The 20,042-nt window shown below is 36.9% G+C and overlaps 1 protein-coding gene across 1 annotated transcript; it reads right to left on the bottom strand.

Annotated features, from left to right (window-relative positions):
- Positions 1-3,742: 3,742 nt before the first annotated feature.
- Fbxo4 (F-box protein 4) lies at positions 3,743-15,942 on the bottom strand. Its single transcript, XM_051182487.1, has 7 exons — positions 15,701-15,942; positions 14,484-14,719; positions 12,532-12,752; positions 8,944-9,019; positions 8,653-8,828; positions 6,073-6,248; positions 3,743-4,048 (listed from the first exon to the last, which is right to left on the bottom strand). Exons 1-7 carry the CDS (start codon positions 15,881-15,883, stop codon positions 3,959-3,961), a joined length of 1,158 nt encoding a protein of 385 aa, XP_051038444.1. The 5' UTR covers positions 15,884-15,942; the 3' UTR covers positions 3,743-3,958.
- Between the last annotated feature and the right edge of the window lie 4,100 nt (positions 15,943-20,042).

Below are 20,042 nucleotides of genomic sequence, written 5' to 3' on the forward strand. Positions count from 1 at the left end.
ATCTATAATCTATATTGAATTACATATTACATTTCTAAATGAGCTATATAAACACAATCCCTAAACAAAAGGAGAAATATACATATCACAAAATTGACCTAAAATTGTATCAATAAATGAAAATCCATTCCAAAGCAAAGTATCCATTTCTATACCATAATCCCCTTTTCACATTTAAAAAGAATTTGCTGTGATCATTAACCATTTATAACCAACCTCATTTAAATGAAAACAAACATTTATAGACAATATTTGGGAATTTGGGCGTCGTTCTTTCCAAACTACTTCCTGCTGGTAGAGGGTGCTCTCATGGGGATCCTAAGAAGTTGTAGAAATCCTGGCTGTAGTCTGTAAGGCTGCTTTGTTCAGCTGTTTTGAATGTAGGATCACCTCGTACTCTGTTTCAGGGGGGTCTGGCTTGGTCTGGGAGGAATCCACAGCTTTTTATTTTCTGTCGAAACAAAAATAGAAATTCTTTTCCCCAGTAACTTGTCCTTGAACTTAAATTTTGGAGTAAAAGCATTTTTAAAATATATAAATTGAATTAATCCACCAGCATTTGTTTTAACAGTAATTGTTATTTCCTCGGCAGTCAAACGATAAAAAGACAATATAATACCATACAGTATCCAGATTCTCTCCATCTTTATGTGGCTTTTTTTTTTTTTTTAATTAATCTGTTTATTTTACTTTTTATTTTTTCATTTTTTGAGACAGGGTTTCTCTGTGTAACTCTTATCTGTCCTGGAATTCACTCTGCATGCCAGGTTTACTTTAAAATCACAGAGATCTGCTTGCCTCTGTCTCTGGAATGCTGGGATTAAAGGCATGTGCCACCACACCTAGCTCCTTGGTGTCTTTTTTAAAACCATTTTATTTCTTTTCTCTCCCAAGCCTACATATATTTTAGAACACACTGTAAGCCTTTAGCACTTTTTCTTAATATGAATCTGTCTTTACTGTAAATCTTTATCTTTTTCTGGACATGAGCCTTTTATCTGGTAAACAACAACATTGCTAAAATGAAAGTCATAGCTGTGTTAGCCACGGTCTATCCAAGATGGAGGCAGCTATTTTACTGTCAGCAATGAGAGCTGTGCTCATTGCCTTGGTCTGCACTGCCATCCAGCAGCATGCTGCTGGTTTGGAGATGTGGTCATTGCCATTGCCAGCTCTCATACACATCAATGAATTGTTAGCAGAGTTTCTTAAAAGCCTTGTGGGGTTTTTTTGTTTTTTGTTTTTTTGTTTGTTTGTTTTTGTTTTGTTTTGTTTTGCCGCTTATGCTGAGTCAGGAAACCTCCCTTAAAGGAGCTGAGCAAATCTCTGTTTGTCTTTATCAAAACAGAACCCAACGGAGAAAAATGCTGCTACCAAGAAGCCTTGCTTTTCTTTGTTTTTTGTTTTTTGTTTTTTGGTTTTTTTTTGTTGTTGTTGTTTTGTTTTGTTTTGTTTTGTTTTGTTTTTGGCTTGTAAAACCCTTTTTTTTTTTTTTTTAAGCTTCTGTTAAGTTTTAAATGGAAGTTCTTATTAGCCACGTTGAGGCTCCATTTGTAACAGGAGAGAAGTCATAGTCCCTACTCCAAAGGACTTAACAGATTTAGATGACTCCTCCAGGAGGGCATCACCCTACATGTGGAGTGGGGGGGGGGATGGGAGGGGATGGTGGTCATGGGGCATAAGAAGGTAGAAGAGAGTGAAAGAGGGAGGGAGGGAGAAGGGGAGGGAGATGGGAAGGGAGAGAGGGAGGAAAGAATGAAGTGAGGGGGAACTGAGATCAATATGTAAAGTAAAAATTAAAAAAATAAATTAATAAAAAAAGATAAAGAAACCTAAGAAGTCCTGAGAAGTTACACAGCCCCCCCCCCCAAATCTGGTATTTTCTATTTCTCTTCCTTGGCTCATGAGTGGTTTTCTTTACCTTATACTCCTGTCATATGCTGTCCTTTCCAAAGGCTCAAAACAATGGGGCAGCCCTATCTTGGACTAGAAAATCTAGAACCCTGTACTAAAATTCACCTCATCTCTTAAAGTTTCATATTTCAGACACTTCATTAAAGTAGAGAAAAGCTGATTAATACAGCATGTATAGTTGTGAAGGTTTTTTTTTTTTCTCTTCCTTACTTATCATGCAGAATTCTTTTTTTTTTTTAATTAGTTGTAACTAATTAAAAATCAATGATTTTTTTTTTCCTTGAAGATGTGTGTCTTAGTTAGGGTTTCTATTGCTATAAAAGGGACATCATGGCCATGACAACTCTTATAAAAGAAAAGATTTAATTGGGGCTGGCTTAGAGTTCAGAGGTTCATTATCATTGTGGCAGGAAACCTAGCAGCATGCAAGCAGACATGTCGTGAGAGAAGTAACCAAGAGTTCTACATCTAGATCAGGGAACAAAAGGAAGAGAGAGAGAGACACAGGACCTCACTTGAGCATCTGAAATCTTAAAGGCCACCTCCAGTGACATACTTCCTCCAACAAAGCCACACCTCCTAACAGTGCCATTTCAATTCAAACCACCACAATATGCTTTAAAAAATAAGTTACTAAGTCAAAACATTTAATGGTTTTCAGGCACTTGACATTGTATTGTCAAAGCCTTTCTCAAAAATTTGGGTCTTTCTATATTCTCATCACTTCTGCTGTCAATTTAAAATGTTTTGAACACAAACCAATATTTCAAGTTAAACCCTTGTCTATCTAGTCAGATGAAGAATTCACTTTTTTTGTATACTAAATTATCAACTTATAATTGCCATCAATTTATGTATCATTGGAAATTAGTCCAACTTCAGCTGATACCAAACTGAGAAAGCAGTTGTGCTGAGAGCTTTACAATACTGTTTTCCATTTCTGTATCCTGTTAAACTGTACAAAGCCTGGCATACAGTAGGCATGACCTAAATCTTAAACTCCATTATTTGTGTATTTTTAGTTACTACAAGTCTGAAATAGCTTATAAATGGAGAAGTCTAATGTTTATGTGATTTGATTCTTTTGTTGGATATATTTCAGAATGACAAATCTGTTAGTTCATCACTATGGTAACAGTTTTCCTACTAAATGTAATGAAGCACCGAGAAAACAGTTTTTTCTATCATGATATCTATTTTAGGCCTTATCTGAAAGAAATGGCGAGCCACTGAATTCTAAAGAATAATGTAATAGAATCAAGACTTTAGAGGAATAATTTTGACAAAATAGGTAATTATACATTTCTTTGGTAGAAATACATTTAAATACAGAACCATACAGCAACATTTATATTCCTTTCACTGCAATTTTAAAATTTCCCAGTTCCAATGAAGTGCTAGGACATTTCCTCTGCAAAACACAGGCATTTGATGAGGTAGTATCACACATGTAAATCTCTAGGATGTTTACTTCATGAATGGGAACTTAGCACTCCCACATTCAAAATTATTTGAACATGACAACTTACTCCAGTAAAAAAACTAATTTTCACTGAAGCAATATCAGATATAACATAATAGTCTTTCTATTCTCTCAAAAAAAGAACTGATGTTTTGACCATAAAATCAATTCAATTGTCATAGTGAAATTGTCATAACTTGTATCCCTGTTGAGACTAGGTTAGAAACTTTTCTCTGATAACCAGTTAGTGAGTCCCTATAAAGATTCTATGGAAAGCTAAGCAGGTTTACTGCTTCCCATCAGGAAGAACTTGATGGCGAGGGGTGGTAAGGGGGGGATCAAAACCTTCAGGAATGAGACAAACTAGTTTTGCAGAATTTAATATTTTCAAAAGGACAGAAAATATAAAAGTTATCAAAAATGTGAGCATTCATTTTGGGGAAAAAGCAGTAGGATTGAAACTTGCAACTGATTTCTGGTTAAAAAAAGAAAAATCAGAACCATGACAGCTACAGCTGTCCTGTGTAAAGCCCTCCAATAGAAGGCAGGAATAGGATGGATGGCCAACGTCCAAAGGGAGCATCATTTTGCACGCTTAGATTCTACTTCCTCAAGAATCCACTCAATGCCATTTAAAAAACCAGTCAGAGTTTCAGCCTCCATATCCTGGACCTGTGAATAGGTGAGAGAGGATGCTGTCAGTTCAAACCAGAATCCTAGGATGAGTGGAATTTCTCTGGACATTTTTTATAAGCTAAAATAAAATGACCGGTCTAAAGTTTTATTAAGTTTTTCAAGTACTATCATTGGGAACAATCATGAATATAAGTAATCTTCTCTTAAGTCTTCCAACCACGTAAGTATTAGTCTGATTTCCTGGAACTCAACTCCAGAAATGGGAGGGACAGGCTTTTTTGTACATCCTGGAGACAATTTCTCCAAAGGATCCACTTTAAAAAGTAAAACACGTTTTAATGAACCTAACCAGTCAACGAATAAATGTGACATACTGCAAAGCTGACCAGAGATGAATGCACCTTTAGAGAACATTTTATCTAAAAGCTGCAGAATATATACTTGTTTTTCATCATAGACTGGAACATTCTCTATACTAGACATTATTTTAGACCACAAAGTCTTCAACAATGGTAACAATGAAGTAAAAAAAAAAAAAATCATATGCATTTTTATGACTAAAGTCAGAATAACAACAAAAATCTAGAAATCGACAAATACATAGACTTAACATGCTACTAAGCATGAATGAGAAGGACAAATAAAAACAGGAAACAATGTAGCAAATAGATGGGATATAGCAAACACAGTACAAAAAAGGCAAGTTAGAGCAACAAATACATTCACACACACACACACACACACACACACACACACACACAAGATTTCAGTGATAGAGGCATATTTTGGACCCAAACCCCAGTAAATAAATAAGACTTCAAGTAAACTTGCTAATGATGTATCTCAGAGGTTTAGACAAATCAGCGCAAAACAAACACAGTATGAGACGGAAGGAAAGAAAGAACAACAGTAGAAATAAATGAAACAGTAATTTGAAAGTTATAAAGACAAACAGTTGGTTTTCTGAATTTCAAACAAAATCAACACAGGTTTAGCTGGATTGTGTAAAAAACAAAGATCTTTAGCCCCAGCACTTGGAAGGTAGAGGCAGGTGGATCTCTGTGAGTTCAAGACAAGTCTAATCTACATAGCAAGTACCAGGAAAACCAGAACTACATAGAAAGACCCTGTCTCAAAAGTAATAACAACAACAATAATAAAAATAAATTAAAGAAGATACAAATAAGAAACAAAGGCAAATAGGGACTATTTCAAACAATTTATCTATGGGGTTTCTTGTCAGCTATCTTTTGAAGAAAAAAAAATTCATTATCCAAATAAAATTTAAAGCACTAACCTGTGAGAGGTACATTTTTCAGTGCTATTGGGGATGAACCCTTGAGTCACCTGCATATTGGGTAGGTGCTTCACCACTGAGCAACTTCCTCAGCCCCTATGACCTGTAGTTTTACACGAGAAATGCTACTCATCCTAAGATTCTCAAGGCACACACATTGGTGCTGAGAAAACAACCCCCAGTTACTATCTTACTGTTCCTACAACAAGAGTGGTAAATAGCGAAGAGATGACCAATCCAAATATATTACTACCTTTCAACTGAGCCCTTGAAATTCACTTTAGAGTTCATTTCAAAAACAAAAGTTATCATTCTGATTAGTGTTCCCTAAAGTTCTGTGTGTTAAAGGCTTGGCCCCCACCCCTGGTGCTGTTAGAGAGTGGTGAAACTTTAAAGAAGTGGCAACTCCTGGGAGGTCACTTAGGATGTTCCTTGAAGGTCATACTGGGATCTCAGCCCCTTCCCCTTTCTCTTCCTCTTTTGTTCCAAGACAGGTGTTTCCTCTACCCTGTGTTCATAGTATGATGATCTGCCTTGCCACAGGTTCAAAATTAAGAGGGTCAACTAAAGCATTAAAAACTGAGGGAAAATATACCTTTTTTTTTTTTTTTTAAGTTATCGTCTTAGCTATTTTGTTACAATAAAAGGAAGCTCACAAACACACATACATGCAAATATCCATGTGCACATATATAAATAAATACATACAATAGAAAGTACACTAAAAATAAATTCTTTATCACCAGAGCAGTTAGGACCTTACCATCCACGGGTGGTTTAGAAGGTTGAGACGCAGCTCATGAGCTAAATAAAAACAGGGCATTCTTTTTACATCTGCTTGAGAAATACAAGATAAAACCAGCATTGGTCTTCCTGAAGATCCAAAAGCTGGATCTGTCATGGCCATGATCCGAGAAAATTCATCTTGCCATTCATGTCCTAAGGAATTTAAGTTAAAATATGTAATCTATATTACTCTAAAAATAATTATATTTAAAAGCAGCATATAAAAGGAATTAAAATTTTTACCAGGATTTAAACACAATAAAATGCCTTTATTGTGATATTTACTTATTTTTCTGCCACAAAATTGTATTAAACTGCTTTTCAAAGGTAAAAATTTTGATGATGCCATAAAGAAATACAGTCACAATAATATTCAGGTGTCCTGACTATTTAAAGTAACTGTCTATGATATGATAATTCTGTCTTACACATTTTGCAACTGTCTGATTACCCTTTCTTTCAAAGGTCTTACTTCTGACATCTAGGCATAAAATTGGGTCTAATTTTTTTCATGCAGATTTCCTGCCTCTGCCTTATTACTGGAAGGTCCAGATTACTGACAACATGTGGTAAACAAAAATCCCACTCCGTTCCGTTTTATCAGCCTGCCATTTGGAGTACAGGTACAAGCCACTGTTTCTTTTTCTGACTCAGAATTTTTAGATTTAATGCTAAGCATTTTATTTAGAAAAGCAGTTAAAGGCTAAGTAAGGTAAAGAGGACCTACTCTTAGAGGTAGGCCTATTCCTTTAACTGCTGGGCCATTAACACATTGGTTCGAGGCAAACTATTCTGCTGTTGGTGGATTTGGCTTCTATTGCTATAGTTAATGTCAACAGAGAGAATTCAAATTCTCTCTACAGTTGGGTACAATAGATCACATTTGTAACACCAGCAGTCAGGAGGATGAGGTAGAGTAAATGTCCTAAATTCAGGGCCAGCGTAGGCTCCATGGTGAGGTCCAGATTCAGGATTTGCACACCAGCTTCAGTGTTAGGATGATGTGACCAGAGCATGAGTAACGGAAGCGATCTCGGTGTCCAGACATGACTTCAGAATTCTGCCCTGTCCTGGTAGAAGGTCATCCTTCCCCTCCACAGAATCAGAAAACAAAGAGTACTTGCTACAAACTACATTCCTACATCTGTGCTCAAACCAAGAGCTTTTGTTTCTAACCTTCTCTCCGGAGTAGTCTGTCTCTGCCAGAATAAGGGGTGGAGGGTTGGGAGGGAGGGAGATTTCTCATCTATCATTGTTGACAGAAAACTTTGGCTTCATGTGAGAAACCGATATAGAACACAGGGCCCCTCTCACTTGTATAGCAGCTCATCAACACATACCCCTTTTATAAAGGAGTTGGAGGTCTCCTGTCCTACCACTAAATTTTCAATGAAAATCTAGCAGAACATCATGGAAAAAAAATCACTAAGTAGGTATAGATTATTTTTGTATCCTATGTTTTTTTATTTAGTTAGTTTATCTGTCATTCTTGGGATTGAGTCTGAGGCTTCAGTTATGAACTAGGTTAATACCCTACTTTTTCTACCTATTTTACAGGGGGCTATTGGGACCAATCTGGAAGACTAGACAAAAGTGAGTTCTCTATTTTTAGCTCTCAGTCATATCTCCACCAGCAAATACACTGTCTGACCTCTATCACTATTGGTAACTCATCAACTGTTTGCTGAACAAATCTATCTACCTTTTAATTTACTTCTAATCTTTCCTTTTATAGATAGCCTTATAATAACAATAATTCTTTTTTGGTTTTTCAAGACAGGATTAATCTATTATTTTTTAAAAATAATTTATTTAGGATTTCTAAGTATAATTGCCTTCAGGACATAACAGATTGGTAGAGAAATAAATTCACTGTAAATTAAAATCAACACACTAAATAACTATGATATATGTATCATGTATACATTTATATATAAGCAATATGCTTAATTAATCATTCATTATATATTTATATTCTACATTGTACACAAAGCATTGGCAGGAAATTATGATGCTGGTTCATGATCCAATGATATAGCAATGTCATACCAAAACAATATAGTCAGTGACAATTATTCAGAGTATATGAAGAGTATTATCAACTTTAATTAACTTTAATCTACTCAACTAACATCCTATTCCCACACCTCTTTACAGTATGGGAAAGAATAAATCAACAAATTTTCAATTATCCACATAAATTATTTAAATATACTAGAGGCAGAGAAAGCATCAGTAATTTTAAAATGTAGATCATACCAAAACAAGCAAACAACATGGCTATAGAATCAAGCTTTGGCACATATCAGGACTCTGTGGTGTTTATAAAAACCAGATGTCTAGGCCACATCTATGGATCACAATGTGGCATGCCAGTAAGTTCCCATGTAGTCCTAATGTACAACAAGGTTTGAAAACACTAGTGAGAGTAATGGCCAGAAGATCACAGCAGTGAAATCTAACTGTTGTATTATTTTGGTGCTGTAACAATGTGATTATTTATCTTGCAAAAAATGACATAAGTAGCACCTCAAGGAAGAGAGAAAAGAATTCTTACGTTTGTGAGCTTCAGCATTTGCCACATAGATGAAGCCATCGACAACTTCACACACCTTCTGAATTTGTGGAATCACACTATAGCGGCTTCCTTGCTGCTCATCCCCTTCATGCTGTAGGCTGAACATCTTGTTAACTGTACTTGTGTGTTCTTCCCTTGCTCTGTCTCTTTCCTTTCTGCAAGAAAAAAAAATACAAACATATATGAGAAAAAGACATTTAGTGGGATAGGTTCCATCCCACTAAAATGTTCCTCTGTCGATGTTTCAGCCCACCGAGCAGGCAGCCTTACCTGGTAGTTGAATATAATATCAGGATGTTGAATTTATGTTGATTGTTCAACTGGAAATTGACTCCAGATCCAATACCTATATGAGAAAGTCAATTATACAAACAAGCCAATAATAAAAAGCATTTAAAAATTTCCCACTGAAAAATTATGCAGTGAAATCAAAAAGAGCAAAGGAAAAAAAAAAAAACTCAGCGAGTTACATGCAACTTTAGAATAAAATGCAATGTTTGTAATGAAGGGGAAAAAAGCTGTGTGAACTTTGATTCACAAGGTGGCACAAACACAGATGAAGAACTAAGTACAGCTTGGCTCTGTCATCCTTCAAACACTACAGTAGCAGCTGAGGCACAGCAACTACTTCTATTTATCCACATTGACTCCTGCCCATGTATTATGCTTCCATTTGTCTTATAATACATATACATACATACACACATACATACATACATACATACATATGTGTGCATGTGTGTATGTATGTGTGTATGTATGTATATATTCAGTGAGGGTCCCTCCTATGAAAAACTGTTTCTCTCCTATGAAAAACTGTTTACAAACAGACCTACAGATGTGAAATTTGGAATTAGATGTGGATTAGAATCCTGTTTTCCATGACAGTCCTTACTTGTGAGACTCTATTTTGACACAAAAATGAAATAATCTATACCTCTTTGGGTTGCTTCGAGGATTGCCTACAATCTAATACGTGATACCTGTAGGTTGCTAAATATTGCCTTCTTACTGCTTTGTGTCTGAGTCACCCAACACTGTTGCTGTCCATTTCTTGGCCTCTCTGTGTTGCTGTTGGTGTTGGTTTTGTTACTGATCAATGTATTTTTTGGTCTCCTGGAAACATCCTTGGTTCCATAGCTCAAGTCCTTGCTAGACAAATGCCCCTTCAGATCTGTCCACTTGTCTCCATGGTCATTCTCCTTTGACTACAAATTAACAATCTGTAATTTCTTCTAACAAGTCCTCTAAATCCTCTTGCTTTAACTAGCCTTTCTTGCAGTAGCAGATAGAGTGATGAATGATACATATATACATGTTTCTCTTCTCTGCAAAGCCTCCAGATATGCAAACAAATGAATACAGTCTGAACCCACTTGCCTAATTAGAGACAACTCCAGCCTTTCATTCCCTTAATTATTGAATCCCAACTAACTAAGCTATGCCATGTCATCTCATGTCACCATTTTAAGCATCACATGGATAGATTTGGACTTGCAGGTCCTAAAACTTTATCTCAAACCACATGATCCTCTACTCCTCCAGCCATGAAATTCCACAAAAAGCATATTTCTGCTCTTTACTAAAATAAGTTTAATTTCCAGAAATTATCGTTTCAACACCTGAGCCCAACTTATTATGCAACCCATATTCTTCTCTAGCCTTGTAGACTGACATTTTCAGGCAATCACTTAAGTCTCTATAAGGAGAATGTAACTGCCATTTCAGTTATCAAATTTTCTCATATTGTCTGGCTTTTTCTGGTGTTGCTTTTGCTCTAAGTCCTTGCCTGACACTGGCCTGCCTTATTTAATACTTCTTTTGCCATGGACTCTCGGTTATCAGAATTGCTAATTTCTTCATACCCTACAGTGAAGAAGTGGGCTGATCTCTCTACCTCCAATGACTTGCCTAAACATTTTCTTGAGAACCTTCTGGAACAGGTCCATCTGAAAAACACACCATTCAGTTGGAGAACAGTTTTTCAGTCCTCAACTTTGTCATCCAATATCGTCCACTCCCCCATGGCAGACTTCAGCATGCAACTCACTGTCTTTCTCTCCATCTTCCTAAACTTCTAAGTCCATGTGAACTTATGACTTCCATATATTAATTTCTCTACTCTTGGTCTTCAGATCTGGACACACAATCCATAAGTCATTCATTTAATGCATGTGTAATACTTACTTTTCTACTGCTGTAACAGAACACCATGACTAAAGTGACTTTTAAAAGAACATACTTAACTCCAAAGGGTTAAAAAGAGTCCATGAACATCATAGCAATGATCATAGCAACAGGCAGGTAGTAACTGAGACCTTACATCTAAGCCACAAGCAAAAGACAGGGAGGACAAACTGCAAATGGTGTGTGAGCTTCTGAAACCTCAAAGACCTCCCTCACTGATGCACCCTCTCTAAAAAGGCCACCCCTCTTAATAATCCTTACCAAATTGTTCTACCAACTGGGGTTCAAGTGTTCAAATATATGAGCCTATGTAGGCCATTCTCATTCAAACCACCATAGTGTGGAACCTATGATGTATCTGGTATTATAGTTACAAGTAAAAACAAAACTGACAAGATCCTTAGCTCCTGCCACCAAAAACAATAACCACAAAAGTCATTCTCCTCTGGTGATTTCTCACCCTTGTGAATGACTTTTAATCTGACAGAAACCACAAGGCTGCTATCCTTATTATATAATAATTATTAATTGCATCAATTTTCATCCTCAATATTCATTCTTTTTCATCCAATGACGCTTTTTATGTGTTTTTATCATAAATTATAGTGGATTCATTAGGACCTTTTAGTTAGTTTGAATAAACATTCCAAAGTGAAATCTTGATCCTCTCAACCCTCTGATAAAATTTCTTCAGCAGCTCCCACATACTTTTATGCATCCCGTGTGTTCTTGTTATTTACCTAGTTCTGCTCTTTCTAAATTTATAGATACTCAACTGAGTCCTAAATATTCACAACTTTGTGGATTTTGTCCTTCTTGTTTCAAGGGAAGGCAGCTACAAATACTGATGAGTCTTAGCTGACATCACCTTCAAAGTGTAGTCTTCTTTGATTCTTACTTTTCTATTCAAAAACTATCTGATCATATTCTAATAACCAAAGTACTGTTTCCATTTCCTCACTTGGAGCCATTGTCTTCACGGAAGATCAAGATTTGTTCTAAATCTCTGTATCTATGCCATTTAATGAGCAAAGTGTACCTTACATTGTTTTTGTTTTTGTTTTTTTTTTTTTGGGACAGAGTTTCTCTGTAGCTTTGGAGACTGTCTTGGAACTAGCTCTTGTAGACCAGGCTGGTCTCAAACTCACAGAGATTTGCCTGCCTCTGCCTCCCAAGTGCTGGGATTAAAGACATGTGCCACCAACGCCTGTGTATCTTACATTGTATGAGTACTCTTGTTTATGACACTTTCTCACCTTACCCAAAGGTCACATGCTATTTGTGGGTTCTTTTTTGTTTTGTTTTTCTTTTTTCTGTAAAGGGGGTAATAATATAGTTCTTTTTTTTAAAAAATCCCAGCATATATAAAATTTGCAAATAGATGTTCAATGATTTTTCTTGGTAAGTTTTTCTTATGGTAAACATAAGGACTTTTGAAATACAATAATTTATTTTACCATATTAAATTCTAAGTTCTACAAATTTTAGAAATTAAGAAAAAATGTATTTCTTATATTAATTTTTTTTCTCATTTAATGGAAGCAGGGAGCCCATCCACCAATTTCTATACTTCATTACAGGATTTGATTTTAAAAAGCCTGTCTCTTTAACACTAATGTCAAGCTCTTAGTGTTATAATTACAATGTATTGTATACTAACATGAAAATTACCATCAATCTGTCTATGAGGCAAACCAGCAGTAGGGCAAAGTTCCTCAGAAGACATCAAACTCAACACCAAAGATGTGTTCAATTCTTCCAAACCTGGTCCAAACATAGCAAATCGGGGTTCATTCTGAATGATCAATGAATGTAAGAAAGAAGTAACAGCTCCATACATAGGACGGCTGGCTTTCAAGGCTCTTCTCGTATATGGACAGCACATTTTATAACTGCATAAAATTGTCACAATTAGAAAATAAAATAGAAAACATTTAACTTGTTGTTCATTTGAGAATAGGTAATTTATTGAATCCTTGCATGGCATGGTAATACAAAGACTATAGTTTCAACCCTCCCAAACATGTCTGCAGAGTCCCATGGCAAGGAAAATGATGATGTGCTAGAGAATGGAAGTGATGATGAGGCTGCAGAAACCTCCCCAAGGAAGATGTTATTTGCTTTCTTATCTTGTATTTACTTTCATGAAGCACCAATATTTCCTTGGACAGGTGAAACTAATTACATAGAATAGTGATTGTTCTCTTCCTGAACAATTTTATTTTCACATCTGGGGAAGAGGAGGCTGTGACACCAGCATCAGCTTAACAGAACCACAGATGCCAACATATATTCACAATTTCCCAGGATAGCCCCCTACAACTGCTCCAAAATGTCAATAATGTTAAGACTGAGAATCCCCGTAATTAAGAAAAACTACAGATACTTAGCATTAAATCCCACAAATTTAACAGTATTACTAAAGCCACTAGTATCAAACTTCTTAAACACTCCTTTAATAGTCTCCTTTAATATTCAAAATATTAAATAAATGCACAGGAAGGCCCAAATATACCTCACTGAAAATTAGCAAAGTAAAAGCTATGCGAAAGAAACTATAATGGCTCAGCAGGTAAATGTTGCTAAGCCTGATGAGCTGAGTTTGATTCCAGGGACCCAGATGATGGAAAGAGAGAATGAACTCCAAAAGGCTGTCCTCTGACCTCCATGTATACCATGGCATGTGTGTGCCCCACACACACAATAAATAATAAATAAAAGTAATTTTAAAAAAGAAATGCCATTTAAGATTATTATAAAGGTCGTGGTAATTTTGATCTAGTCATCCCATATTACCTGACATAATAGCATCTGAATTAGAAAGGCTGAGTAACACATGAAATGCAGGTGGAAACTCCTACAAGTAGGTACCGAATCTAGCAGTGTACAACAATTCTTACCTGAAGAAAGTCAAAGGTTCTTTTAGTTTTTTTATTATGCTTTAAAGGTGGGGTTCATGGTAAAGCAGGTTTTACCTATATAAAGTGACATATTCTGAGGGAACATGATAGTATTGAACAATCCCATACATGCTATGTCATATACAAAACATAACCGTTCTCAATCTCTACATCCTTAACATGAAAATAAAGTTTTTATGTTGAACAAGGATAGGAGGAGTAAACATACACAGAGCAGATCCCCACAGAATCAGATATGTAGCATTTGCTCAATAAACTTGATTTTCTCATGTACATGATACTCAAGAAACATTGAGGCTTTGAGGCAATAATATTTTATTTCTCAGAGTCTCAAAAATGATTTTCTCCCCTGTCAAAAAGAATTGTTTTCTGATCTCTTGACATCTTTCTCTGATTATGAAAAAGCTTTTATAATTTAACAAAACATTAGAAAAATTATGAGAATTTTAAAAAAAAGTCTTCTTTTTTGCCAAATGTACCACATACAATTAATTGAAAACTGATTAGCCACCACAGGAAAATAATAAAAGATTAAAGCTGTAAGAGTCTTATGAAAAAACTACATTAGCTCAACCCATAATTTTATCAAGGCGCCATTCAGACAAATTCCGTGCAACAAATTAGTAGCAGGGTCAGAACTAATGTCGACTATTTAGTGTAAAATTTAGCATCTCTTATTAAGTCACAGAAATTAATACTTACACCTCCATGTAATCAAAACACCTTCTGTCAGTGACCTCAGATATGGGCTTTTTTAAGATCTCTAGATCCGGAAGTGACTTCCAATCAACAGAAGACCAAGAAGGGAGGTCCCGCAACAGAAAATATCTCCAGAGAATTGGGTCTCTTACGGTTTCATTCCAGTAACGATCTGTACTTCCCAGCTGGCACAAATCATGGGGTGAAAGAAATGACAAAATGTACAGCTGTACATCGATCTGAAACAGAGGCAAAAAACATATAAAAAAAGGAGTAATTTGTCTTGGAAGACTGGTAACAACTTAGATAATCAACAAAGAATTGCTATACTAAAGATCAAGTGAACGAGTCATTCTTTATACTACTTAAGTCTACTTTATTTCTCTTTCATCCAGAAAAGTCAAAACTCAGCATTTTAATTACTAACACGTATGAAACGTTCTTAAAAGCTCCCTCTTCTTATTTTTTTAAGCAAAATAAGCACTTCCTTATTTTTTCTTCCCATGGGTATTTTGATATACCAGATAATCAATACTTTCTTCCTCAAAATAAATATATATCTAGTGGAAATTCTTCTGATTTTAATCACTAGATCAAGTGAAAGCATGTAAATGTGTCATCTGAATTTCTCTAGAAATATTAATCCGTTTCAAAGGACACAGGCAAGAAGCTTGGTGGAGGGGGGTCATTTGGAATGTCAGTGGGACATAGGGACGTACTAGTAATCCAACTGAGATAAAAGAAATATAATAATCAACAATGTATAATCTCTCCATTTTCTAATCTTTCTCTGAAACTTTAAATAGCATGCATTCTCTTTGTGACCTGTTCTAACTTGAAGCCCTTGTAACTTCGTTTATTTCCAATTACGTGGCAGTTCTGGTGTTTAGGATATATCAAACTTGATTGCTCTAGGCGATCCCCTAACTGGAACACACTGCGCCTGGGCCTGAAGATGAGATGTGCAGAACAGAGACAAATGGAATGCTTTCCCAAAGTAGCCCGTTTCCGTAACCAGATTTCCAATCATCCTTTTTGGACGAGGGACAATCTGTGGGCGAACTCGGTGGCCACTGGTGTGAACTGTGGGGCAATCTTGTCTGGCTGGGGGGACACAGAGCGTCAACGTCCAGGGCCCGTGGCTGCTGTCCCTCCGGGCGAGCACACAGCCGGAAGTGGCAGCCGGGCGGCCCCTCTGCGCGGCCTGCGGTCTGGCTCACCGGCAGCCGCCGCAGCGCGCTGGTCTCCTCCTTCGCCTCCTGCCGGGAGACCGTCCCCGCCGCCCGCTCCTTGCCCACCGAATGCCAGAAGGTCCTCCAGCCGCTCAGGATAGCGGCCTCCAGGCGGCTCCAGTCGCTGGCGGGCGGCGGGGAGCCGGCTCCACGGGGTTCGCTTCCAGCCATGGCCGCCGTCGCCGCGCGACACAGCCGGGTGCACCGGCTTCCTGGCCGCTCGGCCTCCGCCTCCGCCCGCCGCGCTGGGCCACGCCGGGCGGGCCTACTGGGCGCCGTCCCAGGCCGAAGTCCGTGCCAACCATCGCTCACCCACTCACCGGTGCTGGCAACCAGCAAACTCACCACTGCTGGAAAGCCTCTGGCCCCTAAATGACTGCCCCCCACCCTGTGCTCCTGCCCCTTACCCCAGACTATGTCTTCTGTCCCTGGCTCTGTTCCCTGCAAGGACCTAGGAGCGATGGCTTGTTGAATAGCCACCCCTTTCTATGATCTTCATCCTAATTACACTTGCTTTCCCTTAAGAGTTAGGCATAAGCGTGGTGGGTGGGTGGGTGGGTGTGTGGGGGGGGGGTTTGGAGTTACCAATTTACCACTTTCTTGGAGTTTAATAAAAAACTAAGCCTTTGGAGACTATAAGGAAGAAGCCAAATCTGTATTAAAGATATTGCAGAATGTGTGACATTGGCTAACTAGCACATCCTGCTTTGGAAAAAGACAAAGTAATGTACAACACACTAGGTTACAGGAAATAGTTGCTAGTATATAAACATTAAAATAATAGATACTTAACAATATATGCCAGCATGTAACTACTTACTGCTCAGTAGTAGACCCTAAATGCTTTTCAATAGGACCCTTCATTCAAAAAGGAGTACCTGAGGATCTAAATGACAAGGAACAGAAATTCAACAAAGCTTGATACTGGGGCAACTGAAGTTCTGTGAGAATTTAAATTTAAAATGATTATTATTCCACATGCCATTGCTAGTAGTGAATAGGTCAACCTCAGGCTCAGCCGTCAGGAAAATGGGGAAAGTCTTAAGAATTAACTATTTAAATGGCATTCCTCATCCCTAAGTTGTGTTTTATTTTCAGGGAAAGAAAATTAGCATGAAAACTAAGTCAGTTATGAAGAAATGAAATGCCACTACTCCTTATAGTACCAGGAAATGGGAATTATCTATTGAACAAAGAAGTCAGCTTCATTATGGAAATATTTGTTGAAAATAAGATCGTGGGGCTAGAGAGATGGATCAGTGATTAAGAACTACTCTGGCTCTTGAAGAGGGTGGGAGTTGGAGTCCCAACACCACATCAGGTGACTTCCAACCACCTGAAACTCCAGCTCCAGAGGACTGGAAGCCTCTACCCTGCTTGGGTCAGGTGCACAGAAACACACCATTTAAACATTCTTAAAGATAATAAAAATAAAATATCAAAAATCAGAAAGATTTAGCAATTTACATAGAGTCACACAGTAAGGAAATGGCAGGGTTGCAACTTATTCAGGACTTCTAGCTCCAGAACTCACAATCTGAATCATTATGCTAACTTGTCTGCAAGTTATTAGGACCAGAATAAAAAGCACTCAGAAATTATAAGAACAGCAAACTGAGAAGAAATCTTTTTATTCTGATGCAAAAATAACATATTAAAGAAATCAAGAAACAAGTAGGGGAATGTAATTTTATTAATAATATGTTCCAAAACACTATAGTTGGAAAATTTCACTAAAAGTTGCAAAAACAAATCTACTAAACACCAGCATAAATACATAATGAATACTTTTAATTCCAGCTATATTAAACTTATGTTAATATAATACTTCTGTAATGTATTTCATTTTATATTAAAAGAATTCAGGGTAAGTAATACTAGAGAACTATGGAATCCTGATTCTGTGGCAGATAGGGTATCCTCATGGGGTTACAAAAGGGGCCCTAGAAGATGAACCAAGGAGATAAGCAATCTAAAAGTAGACCATGTTAGTAGCAGTGGGTTTTTAAAGCATCATGAAGATAGCTCTGAGAATGCCTTCAGATACAGCTCTCACATTTTAATGAATATCAGAGCACTGACCACAAGACTGTAAAGCTAGGAATGTAACTTAATGGTGGGATTTTAGTCATGACTCTCATCCCACTCTACTATATGCAAAATATAAGGGAATGTCATGGCATGTGCCTTCACATCAAATATGCACATCAAATGCACAGTAGCGAGGAAGCCTATACATAGTGAGTGAGACAGTGACAGTCTCTTCAGTCTTTTTGATTTTTTTTTTTTTTTTTAGACAGGGTTTCTCTGTGTAACAGCCCTGGCTGTCCTGAAACTTTCTTTGTAGACCAGGCTAGCCTCAAACTCACACGTCTTAAATCCCAATCCACACCAGAAAATAAAGAATAATAAACATTTAAGGATTGTGGAAAATCCTGTAACATTTTACATCTTAGTAAACAGCAGAGAATTCATACTGAAGATAAAGGGATTTTTCAGTAGAATAGGAAAACAAAAGCTACTGAACACCAGCATGAATATATAATGCATACATTAATTGTGACTATTAAGTACATCTTAATATTTCCATATTATGCTATCTCATATTGTATTTATAATAAGTAGGGAAGTGATATTAAAGAAACTACACAGTTTTGGCTTCTGTGGACAGATGTAGTAACCTTACAGAAGACAGAAAAGGGAACTGGAAGGTAGAAAGAAAACCACCTAGAATGAATAAAAAGCTGAAGGCCTTCAGGCAGTATACATGAGGAATGTCTGTCACTGATAAGAAATCTATTCAATGGAGAGAGAGAAAGTTTTAAGTGGTAACTTCTGTAAGAAAATCTTTGAGTGTACTGATACACAAGGCATCTAAACAACAGAATGGAAATTGAAGATGGGTCCTTAGATGTACCTTTGTAACCACTCTACATAAAATAGCACTCATCTCCAATTCACGCTTGTCCTTACACCCTGCTTAATGCTTTACAGTGTTATCACTTGGAATATTGTACATCCTTCTTCCACTGAAAGCCCCATGATAGGAGGGTGTTTCCAAAGTTATATCCTCAGTGCCTAGGACAAGATACAGCATGTAGTAGGCACAAAACAGCTGTTGAAAGAATCAATTATAGTCTTAATTATTCTAATCATTCTAAATAAAGTAATTTACTCATCAAGATTAAATGAATACAAAATGTATTGTCCATTTATAATACCATGGTAAAAAGTACTGCAACTGTAATGGTCTACAAATTATTCTCCACTTGCTTGGGGGGAGGGAGTAAACTATACAAAAAGCACCCAGGTATACCCTTATTATTGTACCAACAAGTGAGTCCACAAAGGGTCATAAAGGCAAAACTTGAAGCTCTCAGCTTCTGAAGACAAAGTCTTACTTTCTCAGGTTTAGTATCTAAGTCACACTTTACTCCTCTGAATAGTACATATTCCTCCTTGCTGTATCAACCACTGGTTTAGAGTACATGGCAGTTTGGAATGCAATAGCAGCAACCCTTTTGTGCAAAATTTGGCATTTTAAATCATGCCTCATTAATTCAGAAAATATTACTACCTACCATACAATGAACAGTATGTGCAAAGGTAAAATTTTAAGATAATGGAGTTCATTCAATAGTAAGGAAAATAATTACAACACACTGTACTGTGGTAACATGGGAAAGGAAGATAGAAAAAAATAAAGGAACATCTAATTTCTACTGGAAAGGGTTGAAAAAAGCCTTACTAAAACTACATCCTACAAGTACAGTATCTGGCCACAAAGTAGGGCCTAGAAATAACAGTGTCTACAAAGGTATTGAGGCTGTAAAACTTAAGTGCAATTGAGAAAGGTACTGGAAGCACTTGATTAATTATGACCCACTGAAGAAGTTTGTGCTTCTAAAAATCACATTAAAGATTATTTTAGAAAGCTAAGGGATTTTCATAATAAAACTTGCTAAAATGCTAGATTACATAAAAATCTTAGTTGTATAAAGACAGGCCAGGAACTGTAGTAGGTAATGGAAGAATCTCCCCTACCTTCCACTGCTTATTCAGAATTTTGTTTATCAAAAAGGAGCCTGGGATTTTGATGTTTGAAAATGTTGGTCTAGAACACAAATCGGTATGTGTGCAAATGAGGATGGGAAGATAGGCCTTTTGTTTCCCTACTTGAAAAAGTACACAAAACTAGAGGGAAACATAGCGGAGAAGATTTTCCCTAAAAGATGAAAATTTGTTTGCTCACACTGAACTTAAAATTATTGTGCAGTTAGTATTTGTCAAAATGAAGACATTTAATAGGCAGTTAGAAATAAACTTCAGA

This window comes from Phodopus roborovskii, unplaced genomic scaffold (assembly GCF_943737965.1).
Source record: "Phodopus roborovskii unplaced genomic scaffold, PHOROB, whole genome shotgun sequence".
Classification (NCBI taxonomy): domain Eukaryota; kingdom Metazoa; phylum Chordata; class Mammalia; order Rodentia; family Cricetidae; genus Phodopus; species Phodopus roborovskii.

Bases quoted from the DNA above. Each gene is read 5' to 3' on its own strand.
- Fbxo4 (XM_051182487.1), bottom strand. From the start codon at position 15,883: ATGGCTGGAAGCGAACCCCGTGGAGCCGGCTCCCCGCCGCCCGCCAGC. The intron at 12,753-14,483 runs GTAAGTATTAAT...AATTTTATGCAG, and splicing joins TGTTTTGATTACATGGAGGT to TTATAAAATGTGCTGTCCAT. The intron at 9,020-12,531 runs GTAATTTTCATG...TTTCTCATATAG, and splicing joins GCCTCATAGACAGATTGATG to GTATTGGATCTGGAGTCAAT.